Source organism: Ornithorhynchus anatinus, chromosome 14 (assembly GCF_004115215.2).
Source record: "Ornithorhynchus anatinus isolate Pmale09 chromosome 14, mOrnAna1.pri.v4, whole genome shotgun sequence".
In the NCBI taxonomy this organism is placed as follows: domain Eukaryota; kingdom Metazoa; phylum Chordata; class Mammalia; order Monotremata; family Ornithorhynchidae; genus Ornithorhynchus; species Ornithorhynchus anatinus.
The window spans coordinates 11,472,657-11,495,960 of NC_041741.1; the positions used below are offsets into that span (position 1 = coordinate 11,472,657).

General features: G+C 43.0%; 1 protein-coding gene across 3 annotated transcripts in view; it reads left to right on the top strand.

Annotated features, from left to right (window-relative positions):
• ARHGAP5 (Rho GTPase activating protein 5) overlaps nt 1–23,304 on the top strand; it is a 67,654-nt gene that overhangs the window by 10,499 nt on the left and 33,851 nt on the right. For all 3 annotated transcript variants that reach the window (XM_029079548.2, XM_029079547.2, XM_029079549.2), the window contains exon 2: nt 727–4,604. In XM_029079548.2, the coding sequence (XP_028935381.1) occupies nt 897–4,604 (3,708 nt within the window). In that variant the 5' untranslated portion in view covers nt 727–896. The remainder of the gene's footprint in view (nt 1–726; nt 4,605–23,304) is intronic.

A 23,304-nucleotide genomic window follows, 5' to 3' on the forward strand; every position in this document is an offset into this window, starting at 1 on the left:
TATTTGAGGAGTGCTTCAGAAATTGAATCTGTTTAGCAGTATGAAGTTTAGACCGAAGTAGAGAGGCCCTGGAGGCAGGGGGACTAGGGTAGAGGCTGATAGAATAGCTAAGCATAATATGACAAGAGCTTGGGATAGGGTGGTAGCTCTTTGAATGGAGTGGGAGGACCAAAACTGGGGAAATGTTGGGAGGAGGAACTGGAAGGATTCAGCAGCTGATTGGGTGTCAGAATTTCAAAGTTAGTTGAGGAGTCAGGGTTGATTCCAGTTTCCCACATGGCCTGGGGCGGTTCATCTTGACTTTTAAATATCTTAAAAGTTGTTTAACTGTTTGATTGGAATGCCTGTACAGTGACATGAAATTCCTTGTTGAAAGTATGTGTCTTATGTGGAGCCTTGTATATTTTTGCTTTGTAAACCACTGGGATAAAAAAAAATCCTGGTGTCCTTTTTTATTTAACCAAATCAGTATTGATTAAAATAGGTAGAATTGAATGGAAATACACCGATCATTTTACCTTGGGAAAAATGTTAAAATTTAAGATCGTATTGTGTGAATTTTGATGGCTGCTCTTTACCCCTTCATGACTTTATTTTCTAGACAGTGCTTTTCCAAACTGGAACTGAACAGCTTGCTTTACTGGTTTAGAAAATCCGAGTTTTCTAAAGTATGAAGTAATTCACATGATCTTAGAATTGACCGCTTTTTTTCTTCTTTCCCTTTAGGAAGATGACTGAGAGGATCGCGAAGGCGTGCTTTCTCCGTGGAAATGTGGGAACTACAAAGAGCTAAATTTCATTCTGGAATATGGGATATACACGGTCAGAGACTCCTTCAGAATGAGAAACTCCACTGGTTATCTTGGTGAACAGAGAAGGATGAGAAGAGATTTATAATGGCAAAGAATAAAGAGCCTCGACCCCCATCCTATGCTATCAGTGTAGTAGGACTCTCTGGGACAGAAAAAGACAAAGGCAATTGTGGAGTTGGCAAGTCATGTCTGTGCAATAGATTTGTGCGTTCGAAGGCCGACGAGTATAACCTTGAGCATACCTCTGTGCTTAGCACAATTGACTTTGGAGGCCGAGTAGTCAACAATGATCACTTTCTCTACTGGGGTGACGTAACCCAAAGTGGTGAAGATGGAGTAGAATGCAAAATTCACGTCATCGAACAGACGGAGTTCATCGACGATCAGACTTTCTTGCCTCACCGGAGTACGAATCTGCAACCGTACGTAAAGCGTGCAGCGCTCTCCAAATTGCAGTCGGCAGAAAAACTAATGTACATTTGCACTGATCAACTAGGCCTGGAGCAAGACTTTGAGCAGAAACAGATGCCGGAAGGGAAGCTTAATGTAGATGGGTTTTTGTTATGCATTGATGTGAGTCAGGGCTGCAATAGGAAATTTGACGATCAGCTTAAATTTGTGAATAACCTATATATCCAGCTATCAAAATCGAAAAAACCCATAATAATAGCAGCAACTAAATGTGACGAATGTGTGGATCATTATCTTCGAGAGGTCCAGGCGTTTGCCTCAAACAAAAAGAACCTCCTCGTAGTGGAGACGTCGGCAAGGTTCAATGTCAACGTTGAAACGTGTTTCACTGCGCTGGTACAAATGTTGGATAAAACCCGGGGAAAACCTAAAATTATTCCCTATCTGGATGCTTATAAAACACAGCGACAACTTGTTGTCACAGCAACGGATAAATTTGAAAAACTTGTGCAAACTGTGAGAGATTATCATGCAACTTGGAAAACTGTTAGTAATAAATTAAAAAACCATCCGGATTACGAGGAGTATATAAACCTGGAGGGAACAAAAAAGGCCAAAAGTACGTTTTCAAAACACATCGAGCAACTCAGACAGGAGCATATAAGGAAAAGAAGAGAAGAATATATCAATACACTCCCAAGGGCACTTAGCACCCTTCTGCCAAACCTGGAAGAGATTGAACATTTGAACTGGTCCGAAGCCCTGAAACTGATGGAGAAAAGAGCAGATTTTCATATTTCCTTTGTGGTGCTTGAAAAAACACCTTGGGATGAAACAGACCACATTGACAAAGTCAATGATCGAAGGATCCCATATGATCTACTTAGCACTTTAGAAGCCGAAAAGGTCTATCAAAACCACGTCCAACATCTTATATCTGAGAAGAGGAGGGTAGAAATGAAGGAAAAGTTCAAAAAGACCCTGGAAAAAATACCGTTTATTTCACCCGGGCAACCTTGGGAAGAAGTTATGTGTTTTGTAATGGAGGATGAAGCTTTCAAATACATCACTGAAGCAGATAGCAAAGAGGTGTATAGTAGGCATCAGCGAGAGATAGTTGACAAAGCCAAAGAAGAGTTTCAGGAAATGCTGTTTGAACATTCCGAGCTGTTTTATGATCTAGATCTGAATGCAACACCCAGTTCAGATAAGATGAGTGAGATTCACAGGGTCCTGAGCGAAGAGCCTCAATATAAAGCTTTACAGAAACTTGCTCCTGATCGGGAGTCTCTTCTACTTAAACACATTGGATTTGTTTATCATCCCACGAAAGAAACCTGTCTTAGTGGCCAGGGTTGCACAGACATAAAAGTTGAGCAGCTGCTTGCCAATAGTCTTTTGCAGCTAGACCATGGTCGCCTCCGATTGTACCACGATAGTGCTAACTTAGATAAGGTGAATCTCTTTATTCTAGGTAAGGATGGTCTTGCCCAAGAGCTAGCAAATGAGATAAGGACGCAGTCCACCGATGATGAGTATGCCCTGGATGGAAAAATTTACGAACTGGATCTTCAGCCAGTTGATTCCAAGTCCCCTTACCTTCTAAGTCAGTTGTGGACTGCTGCTTTCAAACCACACGGATGCTTCTGTGTTTTTAATTCTATCGAGTCGCTGAACAGTATCGGGGAATGTATCGGAAAAATACGAAATGAAGCCTCTCAGAACAGGAGAGATAAATATATGGCCACTCTTCCGTTTACGCTAATTTTGGCTAATCAGAGGGACAGCGTCAGCAAGAATTTACCGATTCTCAGGCACCAGGGGCAGCAGTTGGCAAACAAATTGCAGTGTCCCTTTGTAGATGTTCCCACCGGTACTTACCCTCGAAAGTTTAATGAGACTCAGATAAAGCAAGCCCTGAGAGGAGTGTTGGAATCGGTGAAACACAATCTGGACGTGGTAAGCCCCGTTCCCATCAATAAAGACATTTCAGAAGCCGACCTGAGAATCGTTATGTGTGCCATGTGCGGCGATCCATTTAGTGTCGATCTCATTCTTTCACCTTTCCTTGAGTCTCACTCGTGCAGTGCTGCTCAGGCTGGACAGAATAATTCTTTAATGCTGGATAAGATCATAGGTGAGAAAAGGAGAAGAATACAGATAACCATATTATCCTACCATTCTTCCATCGGAGTAAGGAAAGATGAACTGGTTCATGGCTACATTTTGGTCTATTCTGCCAAACGGAAAGCGTCCATGGGAATGCTTCGAGCGTTTCTTTCAGAAGTTCAAGACACTATTCCTGTTCAACTGGTAGCCGTGACCGATAGTCAAGCGGATTTTTTCGAGAATGAGGCTATTAAGGAGTTAATGACAGAAGGAGAGCACATAGCAACAGAAATTACTGCTAAATTCACCGCATTGTATTCTTTGTCTCAGTATCACCGACAAACTGAGGTCTTCACGTTGTTTTTCAGTGATGTTTTAGAAAAAAAAAATATGATAGAAAACTCCTATTTGTCTGAGAACACCAGGGAATCAACCCACCCGAGTGAAGATGTTTTCCTTCCGTCTTCGAGAGGCTTCCCTTATAATAACTATCCAGATTCAGAAGACGATACTGAAGCCCCACCACCTTACAGTCCAATTGGGGATGATGTGCAGCTGCTCCCCACCCCGAGTTCCAAATATCGACTAGATTTGGAAGGGAATGAATACCCTATTCACAGCACTCCAAACTCTCATGACCACGAGCGCAACCATAAAGTGCCTCCACCTATAAAACCCAAACCAGCTCTACCGAAGACAAATGTAAAGAAACTGGATCCTAATCTGCTAAAGACAATTGAGGCAGGGATTGGAAAGAACCCCAGGAAACAGTCCTCTCGAGTGACTCTGGCACATCCAGAGGATATGGATCCCTCAGATAATTATGCAGAACCTAATGATACTCTTTTTAAACCAAAAGGCTTTTCGGAGGATATCTATGCTGTCCCCGACGATAGTCAGAATCGGACTATGAAAATTCGAAATTCATTTGGAAATAATGCCCAGGGTGACGAAGAAAACGGCTTTTTGGATAGGACATCCAAGAACCTTGGGGAGAGGCGGCCTTCAAAATACAAATACAAATCTAAAACACTGTTTAGCAAGGCCAAGTCGTACTATAGGAGAACACATTCAGATGCAAGCGATGATGAAGCTTTCCCTACTTCTAAAACAAAGCGAAAAGGAAGGCATCGTGGAAGTGAAGAAGATCCACTTCTTTCCCCTGTGGAAACTTGGAAAGGTGGCATTGACAACCCTGCTATTACTTCAGATCAGGAGTTGGATGATAAAAAAATGAAGAAGAAAACACACAAAGTAAAGGAAGACAAGAAGGTAAGCGTGACTTTCCGTAGTGGTAGTTTTCTGGGACCCAGACTTATAGTTTGAAGTGTAATTTGGTTACCGAATCGGAAGCTTGTCTATGTTTTTGGATAATTGTATCTCTGAACTTGTACTGCTATCTGGATACATGGCTCAGAAAGATGCGGGCTCCAGTTTAAAGCTGGTTCTTAATGGACTGTTTTAAAAACAAAACCAGAAAACCTTGTTCTGTTTCCCACTCTGTTCTGTGCTTGGATTTAACTTACAGGTGCTCCTGGGGGCCTAAATAGCATGGATTGGGGTCCTGAGTGGCGGGAGTGGGCTATCAGTCAGTCATGATGAGTGAAGGGAGGAGAGGTGGGTGAAGCGTAGGGGCTTCTCTTCCCTCCTCCAGACTTCCAAACCTGGCATTCACATGCTTGTACCTCCCTCTGCTCAGGGCTAAAGACAATGGAGCTCTGTCGGTGCAGCGGTCGGCCCTTACTTCTAGGAATTAGTTTGCTCTGGAGGACCCCATTATGTTGCCCTTGCCAATACTACTCTCCAATTTTTATCACCTCGCCCCTCCTGTCCTCCTTCCCCGATTTCCTTTTACAACCCAGTGCGCTCACTTCTCACCTTCGTATCTGATAAACCCTCACTCACCCCACCTTCAAAACCTTATTAAAATCAGATCTCCAAGAGGCCTTCCCCCACTTAGCCCTCGTTTCCCCTACTCCCTCTCCCTTCGGTATTGCCTTTGCACTTGGATTTGTACCCTTTATTCAGCCCTCCCTCAGTCCCACGGTATTTATATACATAACTCCCTATCTCCCCCTCTGGACTCTAATCTCCTTGAGGGCAGGTAACATGTCTACCAATTCTGTTACATCGTTACTTTTTCAAGCACTTAGTACAAACGCTCAAATATGACTGATTGAAATTAACATTATAGTGGGATTCTAGTTTGTTTCCGTAGCTTTATCTGGGCGTAGCTTGGCAAATTGGAGGTGATGGGGAAACTGAAGACCATCCGGGCAGTGATAACTCTGGGAAAGGTCACAACCTTGCCCTTCCCAGCCTTTACACAGTTGGGAAGCTGGAAATCTCAGCACTAACTACTTTTGCTTTTGACATTTTGAAATCTGCACAGTATAAGCGCTCAGTCAATACCAATGGTGAAGATGATATACTGGTGGTAATGTGGGGCAGGAAGAAAGGGAGAAGTGAGTTAGCAGGCCCAATTGGGAGTGTTGTGGGCAGGGAGCGTGTCTGCTAACTTGATTGAATTGCACTCTCCTAAGAGTGCAATAGTGTTCTTCACATAGTAAGCTCTCGATAAATACATTTGATGCTGATGAGTATCACATGGGAGCCTCAAGCTTCTGAAGGTTGCTGTTTTTTTTACCTCTTTTCCGTCACCCCCCCACCTTACACTGAGTCATGCCAATTGAAAAACATTGAAAAACACATTGAATGCCTTTTTGCCAGGATAAATCTTTCCCTTGTAAAAATGGAAAAGTTTACCTTCATTCACCAGACCTAAGTTCAGACCTTAGTTTATTTGAGTTTCTCTTCCCAGCAAGTATTCCTTTGGCTTTGCATGAGAATAGCTTCTCTTGAATTTTTTAAAAATATATCTTTGCAGTTGGGTGAGTTCTCAGTTTGTTACTAGATGGGTACATTGATTTATATGCAGTATTTTTTATTTAGGAGGGTTGGTTTTTTTTTCTCTTTTACGTCACATGTTCTAGGTGGGTTTAGTTGTATTTACACAACAAAGAATGACAGATTTAGAGAATCTGCAGTGTCAAAAATGAAATAATTTAAGTTATTCTTTTGCTAGATTTGCATAGTAATCTGTCAGGTTATTTTCCATGTGGGAGAGTTTTGTACCTTTAGTAGATCTTATGAATTCAGGGTCTTTGAATTGCATAATTTCTTGCCTTTTGCAGTAGCTATGACCTCTTAATGACAAGTAATGACCACATTCCTGTCTGTGTCCCATTGGTAACACAGGACACCTATGCTAATGGAGGTTTGCTCACCTTACTTAGTCTTATTAAAATCAAGAGCCTTTCTCATTGGTTCCCAGAGAAGGTAATTGTAGGTGGGCTATGTGGAATAAGTTGGAAAATATTTTTGCCTGCAAGTGTATTCCCAGCTGGCAAGTTTTTCTCCTCCCTGTTTTAAACCTCTGATGGCAATGAAGAGCTGTGCCATATCTTTTTCAAGTTGCACTAACGTACTTATTGTGGGATTTCTTTTGAGGCCATTCTCAGTATATGTCATTCCCTATGACTGAGATTATTCTAGGTTTCCTAATTCCTGGAAGCACAGTTGATTTGGAGCATGTAAGGGATTTGTTTTCTTGGGGAAACAAGGAAAAACAAGAGTTTTTATCCAACTTATTTGTAAGAATAACTTGTCATTTATAAACTTGTCACTTTGAATAACATGACCTTAATGTTTGCGGGTTATATCTTATTCTGTCTTTTTCCCCACCTGCCTGAACCCATCGTGATCTCTCCCTCTTTCATTCTCCTGCCAACCTTTACCAATTTGCTTAAGGCTAAGGTTGTAGGTAGGTTTCCTGAAATTGGATTTGTAATGCAGTATTGCAGATTGATTTAAGACTCCTACCAAATACTCTTACCAGTATTATACCTCACCTTATACCTCACCTCCCTCTGTAATTCTGCCCAGACATTTTCCATTCTCATTCAGTCACTTCCAGACCATCTGTCTTTGGTTGCCCTCCGCAACTGTAATCTTATCGGTCAACCCAAATGCTCAACCTCTTGGGCCTGCCCGGCTCTCTTCCAACTGACCCACCCCCCTTTTCCAGGACACCAGTGAATGTTTTCATCCATGTTTTCTGTGTCTTAAATGGACACCTGAAACATTACCTTAGACTTCTCTCTTGGATTTTGTTTTTGTTTCATTACCATTTCTTCCTACACTTGCGTTTGGCTGGAGTTAGCAGTGGAGATCAGTAATGGCACTCCAGTCATTGACTTCCTTTTAGATTCTCTAGTGTTAGGCACTCCTTTCGCTCACTTCATTTGAAGAGGGCGGAGAGGTGTGGTGGCAGTGACTGCCAGGTGGAGTCGGCCGTCAGGATTACTTTCTGCTGAAGTAGGCATTGGGCATGAAGGTGCTGGTGGGCAGCATTGTGCGTTTCCTTGTCTGAGTTGTGTAGCCATAAAGGAGAACCTAGGGTACTGGAGGGCTGCTGCAGTATGGGAATGAGGTCAAATAGCCCTCCCTCCCCCATCTTGTGGTGCAGTTTAATTGTATAACCTCACTGCTGTAGAGGAGGGTGGAATGAAGGGGGGAATAAGAGATGGACTTCCTTGTTTAATTGAGAAGGAAGGTAGGAGCAGAGCTCTCCTGCCCTGATCATTTTTCTACAGAAACATTCAGTCCATGTTTCCCCTCTCCTCAAGAATCTCCAGCGGTTGCCCATCCACCTCCGCATCGAACTGAAACTCCTCACCATCGTCTGCAAAGCGCTCAATCGTCTTGCCCCCTCCTACCTCACCTCACCGCTCCTCTGCTCCAACCCAGCCCACACACTTCGTCCCTCTAATGCCAACCCACTCACTGTACCTTGATCTCTTCTATCCCGCTGCCAGCCTCTCACCCTCGTCCTGCAGCACCCTCCCTCTTCATATCTGATAAATTACTCTCCCTATTTTCGAAGTGTTATTGAAGGTACATCTCCTCCAAGAGGCCTTCTCTGACTAAACCCTCATTTCCTCTTCCACTCCTAAGTAGCCCTGATTTGCTCCCTTCATCCCCCTCCCCTAGCCCCGCAGCATTTACAGACATATCCATAGTTTATATTAATGTCTGTCTTCCCTCTAAACTGTAAACTTTTTATGGGCAGAGATTGTGTCTGTTATATTGGTATATTGTACTCTCCCAAGTGCTTAGTACAGTGCTCTGCAAGCAGTAAGTGCTCAATAAATGTTGGAATGATTGATCTGCTGATAGGCATCTAAAGGAGGAAGTCTGGCTGGGAGGGGAGAGGTCACCTTCCAAGGGCAGGTTCTTTATTACCTTCAAGTCAGCAGAGCCTCTGTAAATGTACACTTAGAAAGTCAGGGCTGGAGTGAAGCTCATTTCTGTAGTTTGACTTGCTTTTCACCCATTTTTGGAGAAACGATTTGAAACCACAGGTAGTATGTTTTAATCGAACTAACTTGAAGTGTCCGAGTATGCTGGGCTTTGTTAAATTCATGGTGAGGTAGAGCATGATTGTATCTGTAGTATTATGTTCTACTTTTGATGAATAATGAGGATTTCTCTAAATAAAATTTTCAATTTCCCATTTAGCCTCACAATTTTTAGTCTCCCCGACAGCCTGTTCGTTAACAATAGTACAGGAGTATTTAAACGGGGTGTTCACTTTTTGGAAATGCTTTAATTCTTACAACATCCTGATGTAACCCAAAATTATTCTGGTATTTAGGACAAAGAGAAAACAAAGACAGATTATGAAGTTATAACTTGCCCCAAGCTTTCTCAGAGCTAAGAGTAAGACTTTCAAGTTCCCAGTCCTGTTGAGCGGTAATTGGTCAATGATGTAAACTTAGGTTAAAGTTGTTTCCTATTTTCCATCTATAGTTCCTTTTCCTTTCTTATAGAAGTGTTTAACATTTTTTAATGGGAGAATAGTGGGCGGTGTGACTGTTTTTGAACTCAAAGGCAAAATGGGGACCCTTTTTTAGTCCTTTCTGCCTCAAGACAGGCCTGCCCCATAATGATTCCAGATAGATATAAGGAAAGGATGGACATCTAAGGGAAAAAGTTGCATAATTTATCGTAGCGCCTTCTAGTATAACAGTGGCAGCCAAGTTTTCATCATGTTTAAGTTAAAGCTCTCCTTATGCTATTGAAGTGCAGTTCCTCCTGTCGATCTTTAGGGAAACTCTCTGTAGCCTTTTCAGTAAAGGCTTTTGTACTGCTTTCCCTCGAGGCTAGATGAGCCGTTCTTTACCGTTTCTTCGTAATCTTAATCTCCAATTCATTTTAACATTCATCCGTCGATAAATTTTTCGTATTCTGCCCAGTGTTTGGTATCCCAGATTGGGCAGAGTACTTTTAAAGGGTCTGCTCGCCTCTATGTGCAATAGAGTCGTACACATGCCAGAAACATTCTTAGCTGAGCCATCAAGCCTGTGTTTCTGGTCTGGCCTGGGTTTGGGCAAGACTGGAAAGGGGACCTAAATTTCATTTTATATGTGGAAAGCAGATTCTTCCTTACAGCGGAATATCATGCATTTATCATTGTTGTCCTTGGGCTGTTGGGTTAGGATTAGGGTTTAGCAGCTCATGGTGTGTGTCAGGGAGGGGAAACATATGTTCAGAGACTCCCACTCCAGGGGAAGATAGGGAAGTCGTTTCCCCAAAGGGATTTGATATTGAAAGGCTGAAGACAATGGCTGTGCTCCCTCAGCTTTTTGGGCAGTGTGGGCAACCACAGCTAACCTTTCCCAGCTGGTGGAGTCAGAAGGGGACCAGAGGTGAAACCAAGATGGGGGCTTCACTTTTTACCCCTTGCCGGCAGACCACCAGTCAGCAGTCTTGACCTGATTCAGGGCCTGAAGGGTTTCTCTCTCCTGACCTGTTCTGTCGAGTGTTCCTGGTGCGGGCGTTTATCTTGTCCTCCGTGAGCTTTGGGCCTGTGACTCCTCTAGCCTCAAGTCCCACGAGGATGAGCCGTGCGCCCAACTGACCCTTAATATGGCCAGTCAACTGAGAAATCCTGCGGGACTGAGATAGAGATTGGGTTTCAGAATCTCTACCTGCTAAACCCCATAGGACTGCACCACTGACTTGGCCATTAAATTTCAACTGAGTTCTATGAGGTGCTCTTTTGAAGGACTATTATAGACAGGTAGCCTGTGTTCTTTATCTGCACGGATGTATGACAAAGATGTTATTGGCTCCAAATTTATTATAAAAACAATTGATGAATTAAATTTGAAAATGCAATACTAGCTGTAATAATAATAATAATATTGGTATTTGTTAAGCGTTTACTATGTGCCGAGCACTGTTCTAAGTGCTGGGGTAGACATAGGGGAATCAGGTTGTCCCACATGGGGCTCACAGTCTTAATCCCCATTTTACAGATGAGGGAACTGAGGCACAGAGAAGTTAAGTGATTTGCCCACAGTCACACAGCCGACAAGTGGCAGAGCTGGGATTCGAACTCATGAGCCCTGACTCCAAAGCCCATGCTCTTTCCACTGAGCCACGCTGCTTCTCTGTAGGGAAGATCAGGTAGGTTAGAACTGAGTGGGAATGAGAGACAGCATGATTCAGGCTTTTTGGGCCTTTGTGTGCCTGGTTGGGTTTCAGGAAGCTGCATATCTGAGCCTCGACACTCTCTCCTTTCCTCCTCCCCACCCTTGCCCCTTCCCTGTCATCCCCCTATATTAAATTAAGGAATCAATCATTTATTGAGTGCTTACTGTGTGCAGAGCAGTGTACTAAGCGCGTGGGAGAGTACAATACAGAGGCATTGGTAGACACATTCTCTCCCCACAAAGAGCTCGCAGTCTGAAGGGTCACTTGATCAGTGGATAGTGATGTGAATGCCAGATGTACAGGTTGGGGGTAGTTCTAAATTCAGGTACATGGCTTCTGAAGCAGAACATCATGAACACTCCCATTTGTGGATCCCATTGTCAAAGGCCAAGTGAAGTTGGGTCCCCTCCAGGCCCATTTGAGTTGGGCCCCAGGAGCAGCATGGTCTAGAGGAGCAGCGTGGCCTAGTGGATAGACCATAGGTCTGGGAGTCAGAAGGACCTGGGTTCTAATCCCGGCTCTCCCACTTGTCTGCTGTGTGACCTTGGGGAAGTCACTTAACTTCTCTGTGGCTCAGGTACCTCATCTGTAAAGTGGGGATGAAGATTGCAAGCCCCATGTGCTACAGGGACGGTGTCCAACCCTATTTGCTTGTATCCACCCCAGGGCTTAGTATAGTGCCTGGCACATAGTAAGTACTTAACAAATGCAGCAATCATTACTATTATTAGTACCTAGAGCACAGCTCAGCCTTCAGAGCTGTACTGAAAATGCCCACTTTCCAAGGCCTTATCTGTCAGAGGTTGATAGTTGTAGGGCACGTATCTGACCCTGCTACTCTTAGCCTAATCCAGTCTGGCTTCAAGGAGTGAAGAGAAATGTTTTGTGTTGGCGACAGTTCCAAAAGCTAGCCCAGATTACTTTGCATGTGTGAAGTAATATACGCGTGAGGATTCTCTGCTGAGGATTCTCTGCAGCCCCGATGCCTGCTGGAGTTCACAGTCCTAACACCAGCGAATGCAATATGGAGCCTTGTGAAGGGCTCTTTGAGGAACAAAGATCGTGTCCAACTCCCACCTGTGTATTTTTTTTCCCAGTGTTTAGAACAGTGCTCTACACATAGTTGGCACTTAATAAATACAGTGACTACTACTGTTATCTTCAAGAAGATTGATTTAATTCATTCAATTGTATTTATTGAGCGCTTACCATGTGCAGAGCATTAGAATATAGAATTTAGTATAGAAGCTACTGAATATTGTACTGCTGTCAATATTTTTATTGTATTAGTGTTTATGTCCCAAGCACTGTGCTAAGCAATGGCATAGATACAAACTAATCAGGTTGGACACAATCCATGTTCCATCTGGGACTCACAGTCTTAATTCCCATTTTACAGATGAAGTAATTGAGGCACAGTGAAGTTAATTGCCCAAGGTCACACAGCGGACCAGCGGCAGAGCTAGGATTAGAACTCAGGTCCTCCGACTCCCAGGCCTGTGTTCTTTCTCCTAGGCTATGCTGCTGCAATATTGAGTTGACTCAGATAATTTTAAATATATCATTTGCAAAAGGAAAACAACTGTAAAAGAAACATTTTCTATTCTATTTATTCTCTAAGAAAGACACTTGAGCATTCTACCAATCGAGTTTGAGAGGGAATTATGAATTGAAATGATTAAAAAGGGACTTTTGAACGAAAATTAGTGGTTTATTCAGATAGATGACTTCCTTAAATATTGTTCTAAAACCCAGTAGACTGCATTAAACTAGGCATTCATTGCATCAGTACTGCTATATCTGCATTCTTGGAATTGCTTTGACATCTCAGTTTCTCTCAACTCACATCCAACCTGTTTGTTATATTCTGCCAGTTTTTCCTCCACATTCTGCAGATCTGTCCCTCTCCACCCAAGTAAATGCCACCTTTGGTAAATCTTCAAGTCCCTTGTAAAGGATATCTCCTCCAGTAGGCCTTCTGTGATTAAGCCCTATTGCCTCCCTAACTGCCACTTGAGCACTTCCTTTACAACTAAACTCTTAGGTACTTATCCAATGCCTGCTCCTCCCCCCCCCCCCCCCCATTGTATATATCTTTGTCCTCTATTAGAGAAGCAGCATTGCTCAGTGGAAAGAGCCCGGACTTGGGAGTCAGAGGTCATGGGTTCGATTTCCGGCTCTGCCACTTGTCAGCTGTGTGATTGTGGGCAAGTCACTTAACTTCTCTGTGCCTCAGTTACCTCATCTGTAAAATGGGGATTAACGGTGAGCCTCAAGTGGGACAACCTGATTACCCTGTATCTACCCCAGCGCTTAGAACAGTGCTGTGCACATAGTAAGCACTTAACAAATACTGACATTATTATTATTGCTTTCCCCTCCCTGTAGTTTATTTTAGACCCCATCTCCTCTGCTAGTGTGTGGTCTAACGGAAAAGAGCATTGTGTGGCCTGCCGCTCAATTTTCTCATCTGTAAAGTGGGGTTAGAATGCCTGTTCTTTCACCCCATCAGTCCATGAGCCCTGCGTGGCATGGAGACTGGCTGATCTGACTGTATAGTACCTACCTCAGTGCTTAGCACAGTGATTGGCACATAGTAAACACTTATTAAACACCTCAAATAGTATTATTATTATTACACTTCTCGAGGGAAGGGATCACACCTACAAAGTCAGTTGTACTCTCCCAAACACTTAGGGCTTTGCTCTACACAAGAGTAAACATTCCAGAAATACAGTTGGTTGAATGGTTCAGGCACTTGTCGTATCCTGTTTGAACTATTGAATCAGCCTCCTTACTGGCCTTCCAAACTCCAGCCTCCCACATCTCCAGTCCATACTTCATTCTGCTTCCCAGATGATTTTTCTAAAACATTTTTCTGCATCTCCACTCCTTAAAATCCTCCAGTGATTATCCCTTTTCCCCCAGCGCCAAGCAGAAACCCCTACCTTTGGCTTTAAAGTGTTTCACCACCTTTCGCTCTCAGTTCCTTTACTGCACTTCAGTTTGTGCTCTTTCTTCCCCACAACCTAACTTTCTCACGGTGCCTCAATCTTCACTTTCCCATCTCCAACCCTTCGTTCACCTCCTGCCTCCTCTGGTCTCCTCCTCCTGCCTGAAATTCTTTTCCCACTCAAATTCTCCAGACCACAGTTTTTAAAATAACATGTAAGCGCTTTCTCCGTACTGAGTGCTTGTTAGCAAGAAAATATTTGGAGCAGACACCATCTGCCCTGTCTTCAAATCTTCATGAAATCCCACATCTTTCAGGAGGCGGTCTTTGATTAAGTTTCTTGTTGGTATTTATGCACTCAGAGCCACCAGCAGCCCTTTTGTACATATTTACATATTCTTCTGTTTAGACAGTTATCTTATTCTAACATTTAGGGAGAATGAGTGATTTTCCTCTGTGTTCTAGAAAATATCAATCAATTGACCAGTGGTATTAATTGAGCTCTTACCGTGTGCAGAGAACTGAACTAAGCGCTTGGGACGGTGGAGTAACGACAGAATTGGCAGTCAGGTACCCTGTCCTCAAGCAGTTAACAGTCTAGAGGGAAAAGTAGATAAGAACAATACAGATAATTATGATGTTTAAGTGCTTACTGTGTACCAAGCACTGGGCTGGGTACAAGATAATCAGGTTGAACACAGTCCCTGTCCCACATGGGGCTCACAGTCATTTGATGTTCAGTCTGCAGAGCAGCGGTGACTCTGTGTGTTTACTCATTGGGGTGCCAGGTTGGGGTGACACTGAGCTAAATCTGGGGTAGATCAATTGAATCAGATCAGGCACAGTCTTTGTCCCATGTGGGGCTCACAGTCTATGCTATATTTTACTGCTGTTATGTTCATTAGTCAATCTGACTCTTAAACCCTACTTGAAAATTGTAGTCCACCTGGTTTACTGAGCATATGGGAGAAGCAGTTCTGGGGAAATATATTTTGTTTTGTTTTTAGTAAAATGTGAGTTGCAACTTAAATCAACTGGACTACATTGGTCTCATTGGAAGATTATGGTACTGTTACTTGTGTATCACATACCTTTTAAACAGTTGTTATAGTAATCATGAAAATTAGTGTGGAACATTAGCCCTAGCTTTTCTGAAAGAAAGAAATAAGAAAGAGGGCCAAAAAGTTAAAACTTGGTGCAATTGAACTTTGATAAAGATAACATAAGACCTTCCCTGTGCTACTTCAGCCTGCTGCTGTTGCTGCTCATATATCCTGTTTACATGGTGAAAACATTTGGCAGATACTAAATTTAAAAGAACCTAAAGCTGATCTCTTGTCATTGAAGACAGTTTATCACCTGTCTGATGATTTTGTACTTCCCAAGCGTTCCATATGGGGCACAACAGCAAGTGCGTACTCGGTAAGTGCTGAGGCTATCAGTGGTATTCATTGAGCACATACCGTATGCAGAATACTGTACTAAGCACTTCAGAGCTTACAATACAAGAGTTGGTAGAGTATTCTCTGCCCACAAGGAGCGCACTACTGAGAACTGGATAAATGAGTGACCTTAACGAATATTTAAGGGAACTTAAATTCTCTCTTAAAGCCAGCTAAGCATTTGAGTTGATTTGATCGTTTCCTTAATGTGAAGGCATTTGAAAAGTATGCCATTTTCATTTTGCGAGTAAAAGCCCATGGAAATTGAGTCTCTTTTCCATTTTGGCAGTGCAGATGTCTTGGAGACTTTAATGCTCATCTTCTTCGAAGGCATTAACCTTAAAACCATTTCAATTCGAGTTCATAATTTGATCTGAGATATTTTGAGGCTATTGTTTATACCCAGTAGTTACTTTGGTTATGTGCTTGCTCAAGGTCAACATACTTCTGCTTAGCCTAACTATTTTGGTGTATGCTAGTGTCTCATCGAGATTGTGTCTTTTAAGGTTCTGGAGGAAATTCTCTAACTTTATTTTTGTGGGTAAAATCAAATCTAGGTGTACTGATGATGATTTCTGTAAAATTGAAATGTTGACAAAATATATACTGCCCGTAATGGTGGTTTGTCTTAGGCTTGGGTTCTTTGTTATGGGGTTGAGACAGTTGTGACCATTTAGCATTTGTTATCCCGTCTTCTTTACCCAAAGGATAATGAAATTTCTAGTGCAATTTAACCCAGAAATTATTGACTCTCATGTAGACATTTAGAAGTGAAAATCTGGGTAAAAAGTAATGATATTTGATGAGGGCCCTAGAGTGGTCCGGTGATTCATGAGATGTTCAGGGACTAGATCTTCCTTCTGCTGCTTTCCAGGAAGGGTGGGTTTTCTGAGGACTGGTTTTGGTTTTGTAGCTCCCCATTGTATTAGACCTGTTTAGGAATGCAGTGATCACTCTGAATGGGGAAGGAGCATTTTTCTGACTCATTCAGAACAGGCTCAATGGCTGGTCAGGGATTTAACTTCGCAGTGTCATAACCGATAAAGAACAAATACAAAAAACAAAGCAACTCACCAGAATGTGACGTGTCTTGTCCAGAAACAACAATTCTTGTTGTTCGAGAATGGGCCTGTTACAGAATTGAAATTGTGGTGTTGAGCAAATTTAGACTACTTGATCGGCAGGTCTTGGAGACAGGTTAATCAGTCACCTTTTATTCTTAGGCCACCCAAATCTGATCAGAGGCATAAATGAGACTTGACCTGCTTCACAGTCCTCATCAACAGTGATGGTTCTCTTAAGGTCTGATTATCCCTCTTGGGTTGAATTCTTCTAATCCCTTCTGTAATTTCTTCTGTGGGTTTGTCCTCTCACCAGTACTTTAAGAAAAAATATGTGCACCAGTTTGGACCTTTGAACGACTCAGTCGAATAGCCTGCCGTTGGCTCCTGGTGTGGTGGCGGGAGTTGGAGTTAATTTGGTTCCCTCAAAAATGGCTCAGGGCTGTGGAAACAATCTCAGGGCCTAGGGGGCCTGGAAGACCTGGACCCTAAAGATTCTTGCCCTGACCTAACCTGTGACCAGCCCCCAGTCTGTCCCAAATCCTGGCAGCCAAGAGGTGGCCTAGCTTAGTTCACGGTGGGGTAATTTGCCTCTTCTCATCTCAGGTTGCACTTCTGGGACTTGGGACTTTTGGGGGGGAAGAGAGAGGGAAACTTGCCTGCAGCTGCCTCCCATTCTCAGTCTGGAGCATTACGGTTCCCAGCAGTTTGTGTCAGATTTTCTCCTGAGCAGGTGCAAAGGTACCACTGAGCATGAGAGAAGCAAAATCATTCCTGATTATCCTTAGAGGATAGATCAGATTGGGGCTCTAGAAAAATGGATGTTGACTTAGGTTAAACCTTATCTCAAGCCACAGCCTCCACCCCTGAGAGATGTTGGTACCCAGGGCAGTGCTTCAGCCATTTGCATGTGCTGGTGCTTTTTTAAAGCTTATTTTGGTGTTGAAGGTGGCCATGTCCAGATGGCATTTGGGAAAAGTAGTAGAGGAATATTTACCATTTTGCACATTAAAATATATTCAAATGTTTTGTAAATGTAGAAAAATTGTAATTCTTTTGGTAGGGACACTTAAGTTTGGCTTTTCCTATAGTGGCAGTTCCCTGAATCTCCAATTACCTCTCTTTAGGGTGGAATTCTTTAATTCCCTTCTAGACTTTCATCTTCAGGTTTGTCCTACTCACCTTTGCTGGATCTCACTTGCAGGGCTTCCTCTTCTTGTTGGCTTTGTTTATTGATTAGGCCTTTGAATTTGCTCTGGTGGACAGCATCAGGTTCTTGTAGTAGAACAGGAACCTCATCATGCCACAATGATAATTTCCCAGTGCTCTAGTGTGTTCAGAAGATTAATTGGTCAAAGCCTCTGATTTAAGTGTGGTATATGGGTCAGTAGCTTATTTAAGACCCTTAGCGGCAATTAAAATTAGTGTAATTGCAGAATGAAACTGATTAGAACTGGGCTATTAGAGTTGGATTTGTCCCACAACTGGCTATTCAGTGGATTTTTCTGTCAAGTGGCAATCTAATTTCTTGAAATGTATTTGTTTTGGCCATAACCTAATGGGGAGGAGTAAAAGGAATGCCAGTTTTGGGGCAGACTGTTCATCTCTTTTATCACTGATTTGAAGTTATCCAGAATGCTGAAAGTTTCTGGCTATTGGGCAATAAATTAATTGATCTTTCTTGAGGATACTGTTAAGATATATAATCCTTGATCCAGGATTTGGGGTGAAGAGTATTAGTCATTTTGTTAATAATACTTGTTAAGCACCTCTGTGTTAAGCACTGTACTAAGTGCTGGGGGTAGATTCAAGATAATCAGCCCCTTTCTCCCATGAGGCTGAGAGTCTAAGGCTGAGGGAGAACAGTATTGAATCCCCATTTTACATATGAGGAAACTGAGGCACAGAGGAGAGCGCACAGATCACACAGCAGGCAAGTGTTGCTCCATTTACATAGTCCAAGGATTCAGAAATCTACATTTAATAATTGTGCCTCCTTTTTAGGTCTAAAGTTATATTTTCAACAGGACTTTCTACTCTTACTAGTCCTTTTTTTGAGGTTTTTTGAAGGGAGAGGCAAAGCTGATTTTGTGAAAAGGCAGCAGTAGATGCCCTCAGATCTCAGATATAATGGCCCTCAGATTAACAGATCTCCCTTCTCCTGCCCCTTCTAGGGCTCTCCCATCTTTCCTAGCAGTATCTAAAGAGATCTCTCGCCTCCTCAAAATATGTCCCCTCCACTTGCGCCTCTGACCCCATACCGTCACACCTTATCAAAATACTTGTCCCCTCCCTCTTCCCTCCTTGACCACCCTCTTCAACTCTTTAGTCTTCAGTAGCATCTTTCCCACTGCTTTCAAACATGCCTATGTCTCCTCATCCTAAAAAAAACCCTCCCACTCTTTCCACTGATTGCCTCAACTCCGTCCTACCATTCCTCTCTCCAGACTCCTTGAGCAAGCTGCCTTCACCCACGGCCTTCACTTCCTCTCTTCCAGTTCTCTCTTTGACTCCCTCCATTTTAGCTTGCATCCCCTTCACTTCTCTGAAACTGCCCTCTGAGGTCACCTGTGATTTCCTTGTTGCCAAATCCATCTTTGACCTATCAGCTTCCTTTGGCACTGTAGACCACCCCCTCTCTCTCTTGTCCTGGAAACATTACCTAACCTTAACTTCACTGACACTGCCCTCTTCTAATTCTCCTTCTATCTCTCTGGCCACCTATTCTTAGTCTCTTTTGCAGGTTCTTCCTCTGCCTCCTATCCCCTGAATTGTGTAGTCTCTTGTGGCTCAATTCTGGGTCCTTTTCTATTCTCCATCTATAGCCACTCCCCTGGGGCTTCAACTGTCATTTCTGTGCAGATGACTCCCAAATCTACATCTCCAGCCCTGGCCTTCTTCTTCTCTGCAGCCTCATATTTCCTCCTGATCAGGATATTGCTCCGTTGATGTCCCAGTGGCACCTCAAACTTAATATGTCCATAACAACTCCTCATCTTCCCACCCAAACCCTGTCCTCCCCCCGATTTTCCCATGACTGTAGACAGCATCACCGTCCTTCCTGTCTCACACAGCCGTAACCTTGGTATTATCCTCGACTCATCTCTCTTATTGAACTCACATATCCAGTCTTTCACCAAATCCTGTCAGTTCTGTCTTCACATCACTAAAATCCGTTCTTTCCTCTCCACCCAAACTGCTACCCCTTTGATCCAAGGGCATATCCTGTCCCACCTTGACTACTGCATCAGTGTCCTTGCTGACCTCCCTGCCTCCTGTTTCTCCCCACTCCAATCCAATACGTCACTCTGCTGCCCAGATAATTTTTCTAAAAAAATAATCAGCCCATATTTCCCCTCCTCAAGAACCTCCAGCAGTTGCCTGTCCACCTCTGCATCAAAAAGAACTCCATTCTATTGGCATTTAAAGCATTCATTCACTTCGCCCCCTCCTATTTTACCTTGCTGATTTCCTACTAGAACCCAGCACGCTCACTTTGCTCCTTTAACACAGATCTACTCACTGTACCTTGATCTTGTCTATCTCACTGCCGACCTCTAACCACATCCCGCCTCTGGCCTGGAACTCCCTCCCGCTCCTTATCTGATAGACCATTACTTTCCCCACCTTCAAAGCCTTATTAAAATCACATCTCCCAGAGGCTTTTCCTGACCAAGCACTCATTTTCCCTACTCCCTCTCCCTTCTGCATTGCCCTTGCATTTGGATTTGTACCCTACACTTACATACATATTTGTATTTTTGGGAGAAGCAGCGTGGCTCAGTGGTAAGAGCACGGACTTTGGAGTCAGGGCTCATGAGTTCGAATCCCAGCTCTGCCACTTGTCGGCTGTGTGACTGTGGGCAAGTCAATTAACTTCTCCGGGCCTCAGTTCCCTCATCTGTAAAATGGGGATTAAGACTGTGAGCCCCACGTGGGACAACCTGATTCCCCTATGTCTACCCCAGCGCTTAGAACAGTGCTCGGCACATAGTAAGCGCTTAACAAATACCAACATTATTATTATTATTATTATTTTATTTTAATGTCTGTCTCCCCTTCTAAACTCTAAGTTCCTCGTTGTCAGGGAGCATGTTTACCAACCCTGTTATATTGTACTCTCCCAAGTGACTAGGACAGTGCTGTGCACACAATAAGCACTCACTAAATACAATCGATTGATTAATGGCAGTGGAATTAGCATTTTCTTTGATCATTCTGTCTTCATAAAATCTTGAAGATTGCCTTTCGAGTCCTGTCCAGGGCCTACTTAGAACTGAGACAAAATGTGGAACCTGTACCAGACCTTACTTTTTTTTGGTTTTAGATCCAAGTAGAGATGAGAGGGAGCAGCAGTGTGGCCTAGTGGATAGAGCACAGGCTTGGGAGTCAGAAGGATCTGGGTTCTAATCTTGACTCTGTCACTTGTCTGCCCCGTGACCTTGGACAAGTCACTTAAATCCTCGCTGCCTCGGTTACCTCATTTGTAAAAGGGGAATTAAGACTGTGAGCCCTACATGGGATGGGGACTGTGTCCAACCTGATTAACTTGTATCTACCCCAGCGCTCAATATAGTTCCCGGCACATATTAAGTGCTTAACAAATACAATTAAATAGAAAAAAGAGTTTACCAGAACTGACCTTTGAGAGGAGGGGAGAGGCTTGTATTCAGGATTTACATATGCAGAAAATTCCAAGTGCTCAGGAGCTTTTCTGGAGTGTGAGAAATGCTGATGGGGATTGCGTGCTGCATGTCAGGTACACCATTCAGTGGGTGTGAGTGGGTGCACCAGACCTGTGCACATTGTTCATTCATTCAGTAGTATTTATTGAGCGCTTACCATGTGCAGAGCACTGTACTAAGCGTTTGGAATGTTGAGGTTCCCATGTCCAGAAGTCATGGCAGTTGCTTGAAGGCAGCAAGGGTTTGCCAGCTTCTTGTTTGAGCCCGGATTGACAGCCTTACCTCTGATTGGGAGAGAGTAATCCCTTCAAAACCAAAGTAATTAAACTTTTGAAGCAATATGACTCCTCTGACCCTGGGAGTTAATCCCCTTTGCATTTCCTCAGCTTGCTTCCTGCTTCCTTGAGGCGCCAAAGTTTCCCCCTATAGTTCCATTTTCTCTTGCAAGTATTTCCTGACAACACTGTAGAGTGTAAGCTTCTTTTGGGGAAGAAACAAGTTTGTGCTTCTGTCGTATTTTTCCAAGTACTCGCTTCAGTGCATAGCGCTCAGTGAATGCTCAGTTATGGTATTTCTGTCATAACTGTCTGGTTATCCTTCCCCATTACTTCTTCAGTGCTACGTTTCTTATTTGTTCGTACCCCAAATCCTTTCTTATAGAGGTGAGATACCCTGCCCAACATACTGTGGAATATACAAATAGTAAAATTTTTTCCAAGATATCCTATTCATTCAATAGTATTTATTGAGTGCTTACTATGTGCAGAGCACTGTACTAAGCGCTTGGAATGAACAAGTCGGCAACAGAGACAGCCCCTGCCGTTTGACGGGCTTACAGTCTAATCGGGGGGCTTACAGTCTAATCGGGGATTAGACTATGTTTCATTAATGTATAATAGTTGACTTTATTGGTCTTTGTCTTGAATTTTGGAAAGGCTAAGTCTATTAGTAAAGGAGAAAAGTTGCTCTTTCAGTGGGTCAGCTTCCCTAGCCTTTATATTTTTTAGGATTAGATTCCTCAGTAATGCATGTAGGAAATGTCGTGGTTAGAAGTATGTTAGCATCTTTTTGAGAAAATTTTTGTCTTTTAGGACATGAGTGGAAGGTTGGATACATAATTTGAAAGAGTCTACCTGTGGCTGTTAGTTTGCTGCAGTCATTATGTCCCCTCCCATTAGATAAGTCCATTATTAGACATCAGCGCTGAATTTGGTTGCCACTTTGTGCTCTTGTGAACATTATTTTGATGTAAAATTAAATCTACAGAATTAACATATGAAAATATTTTATTTCCAATAGTGCTTGACAAATACACCATTTAGTTCGTTGATGGCATCGTTGTCACATAACCCTTATAAGGACCTCAGGAAGGCTTGTAACCAGGACAGATAAAAGCATTCTAAGGCTGGGCTGCACGGGCATTCTGGCCCCAGGGTAGTTTTGTCATTTGTCGTTTTCATTCAGCCCACCCTTGCTTACAGAATTCCATTAACACATTGACCAGGGCTTATTTTCCTGACTTGTTTTTTCCATGAATAGTATTTGGGTGCTTACTGTATGCAGAACAGAGTACTAGTCGCTTGGGAGAATATGTGATTCCTGCCCTCAGGGAGCTTAAATATTTATTTTGTTCTGACATATGTCAGAGCGTATGTCTCTTAGGAATTTAAATCATTTTTTCTTATTCACTTAATTCTCCCATGAAGGTAAGAAGATATAGTTTGTGGGAAAAGAAGAAAAACTATACCTTCCAAAAGAGTACTAACAGACTTTATTAATGGTATTTGTTAAGTGCTTACTATGTGCCAGACACTGTTCTAAGTGCTGGGGTAGGATGGACACAGTTGATGTCCCATGTGAGGCTCACAGCTCATTGTGGGCAGAAGATGTATCTGGTGGTGTATTGTACTCTCCCAAGTGCTACAGTGCTTTACACACAGTAAGTGCTCAATAAATAAAGTTGTATTGTAGTTTTCTTATTAATCCCCATTTTACAGGTGAGGTAACTAAGGCCCAGAGAAGTTAATGAGCTGCCCAAGATCACACAGCAAATAAGTGGCGGAGTCAGGATTAGAACCCAAGTTCTGGCTCCCAGATCCATATTGTATTCACTAGGCCATGCTGCCTCTGTTTGTTCAGTAATCTCTCAATTATCCCACATGTCGGATATCTAGACTATCTAAACCTAGTCCTCCTACTTACCCCTTCCACCATCACCATAGAATAGTCATCATTGTCATCAGTCTTTATTGACTCCTTTATATATGCGGA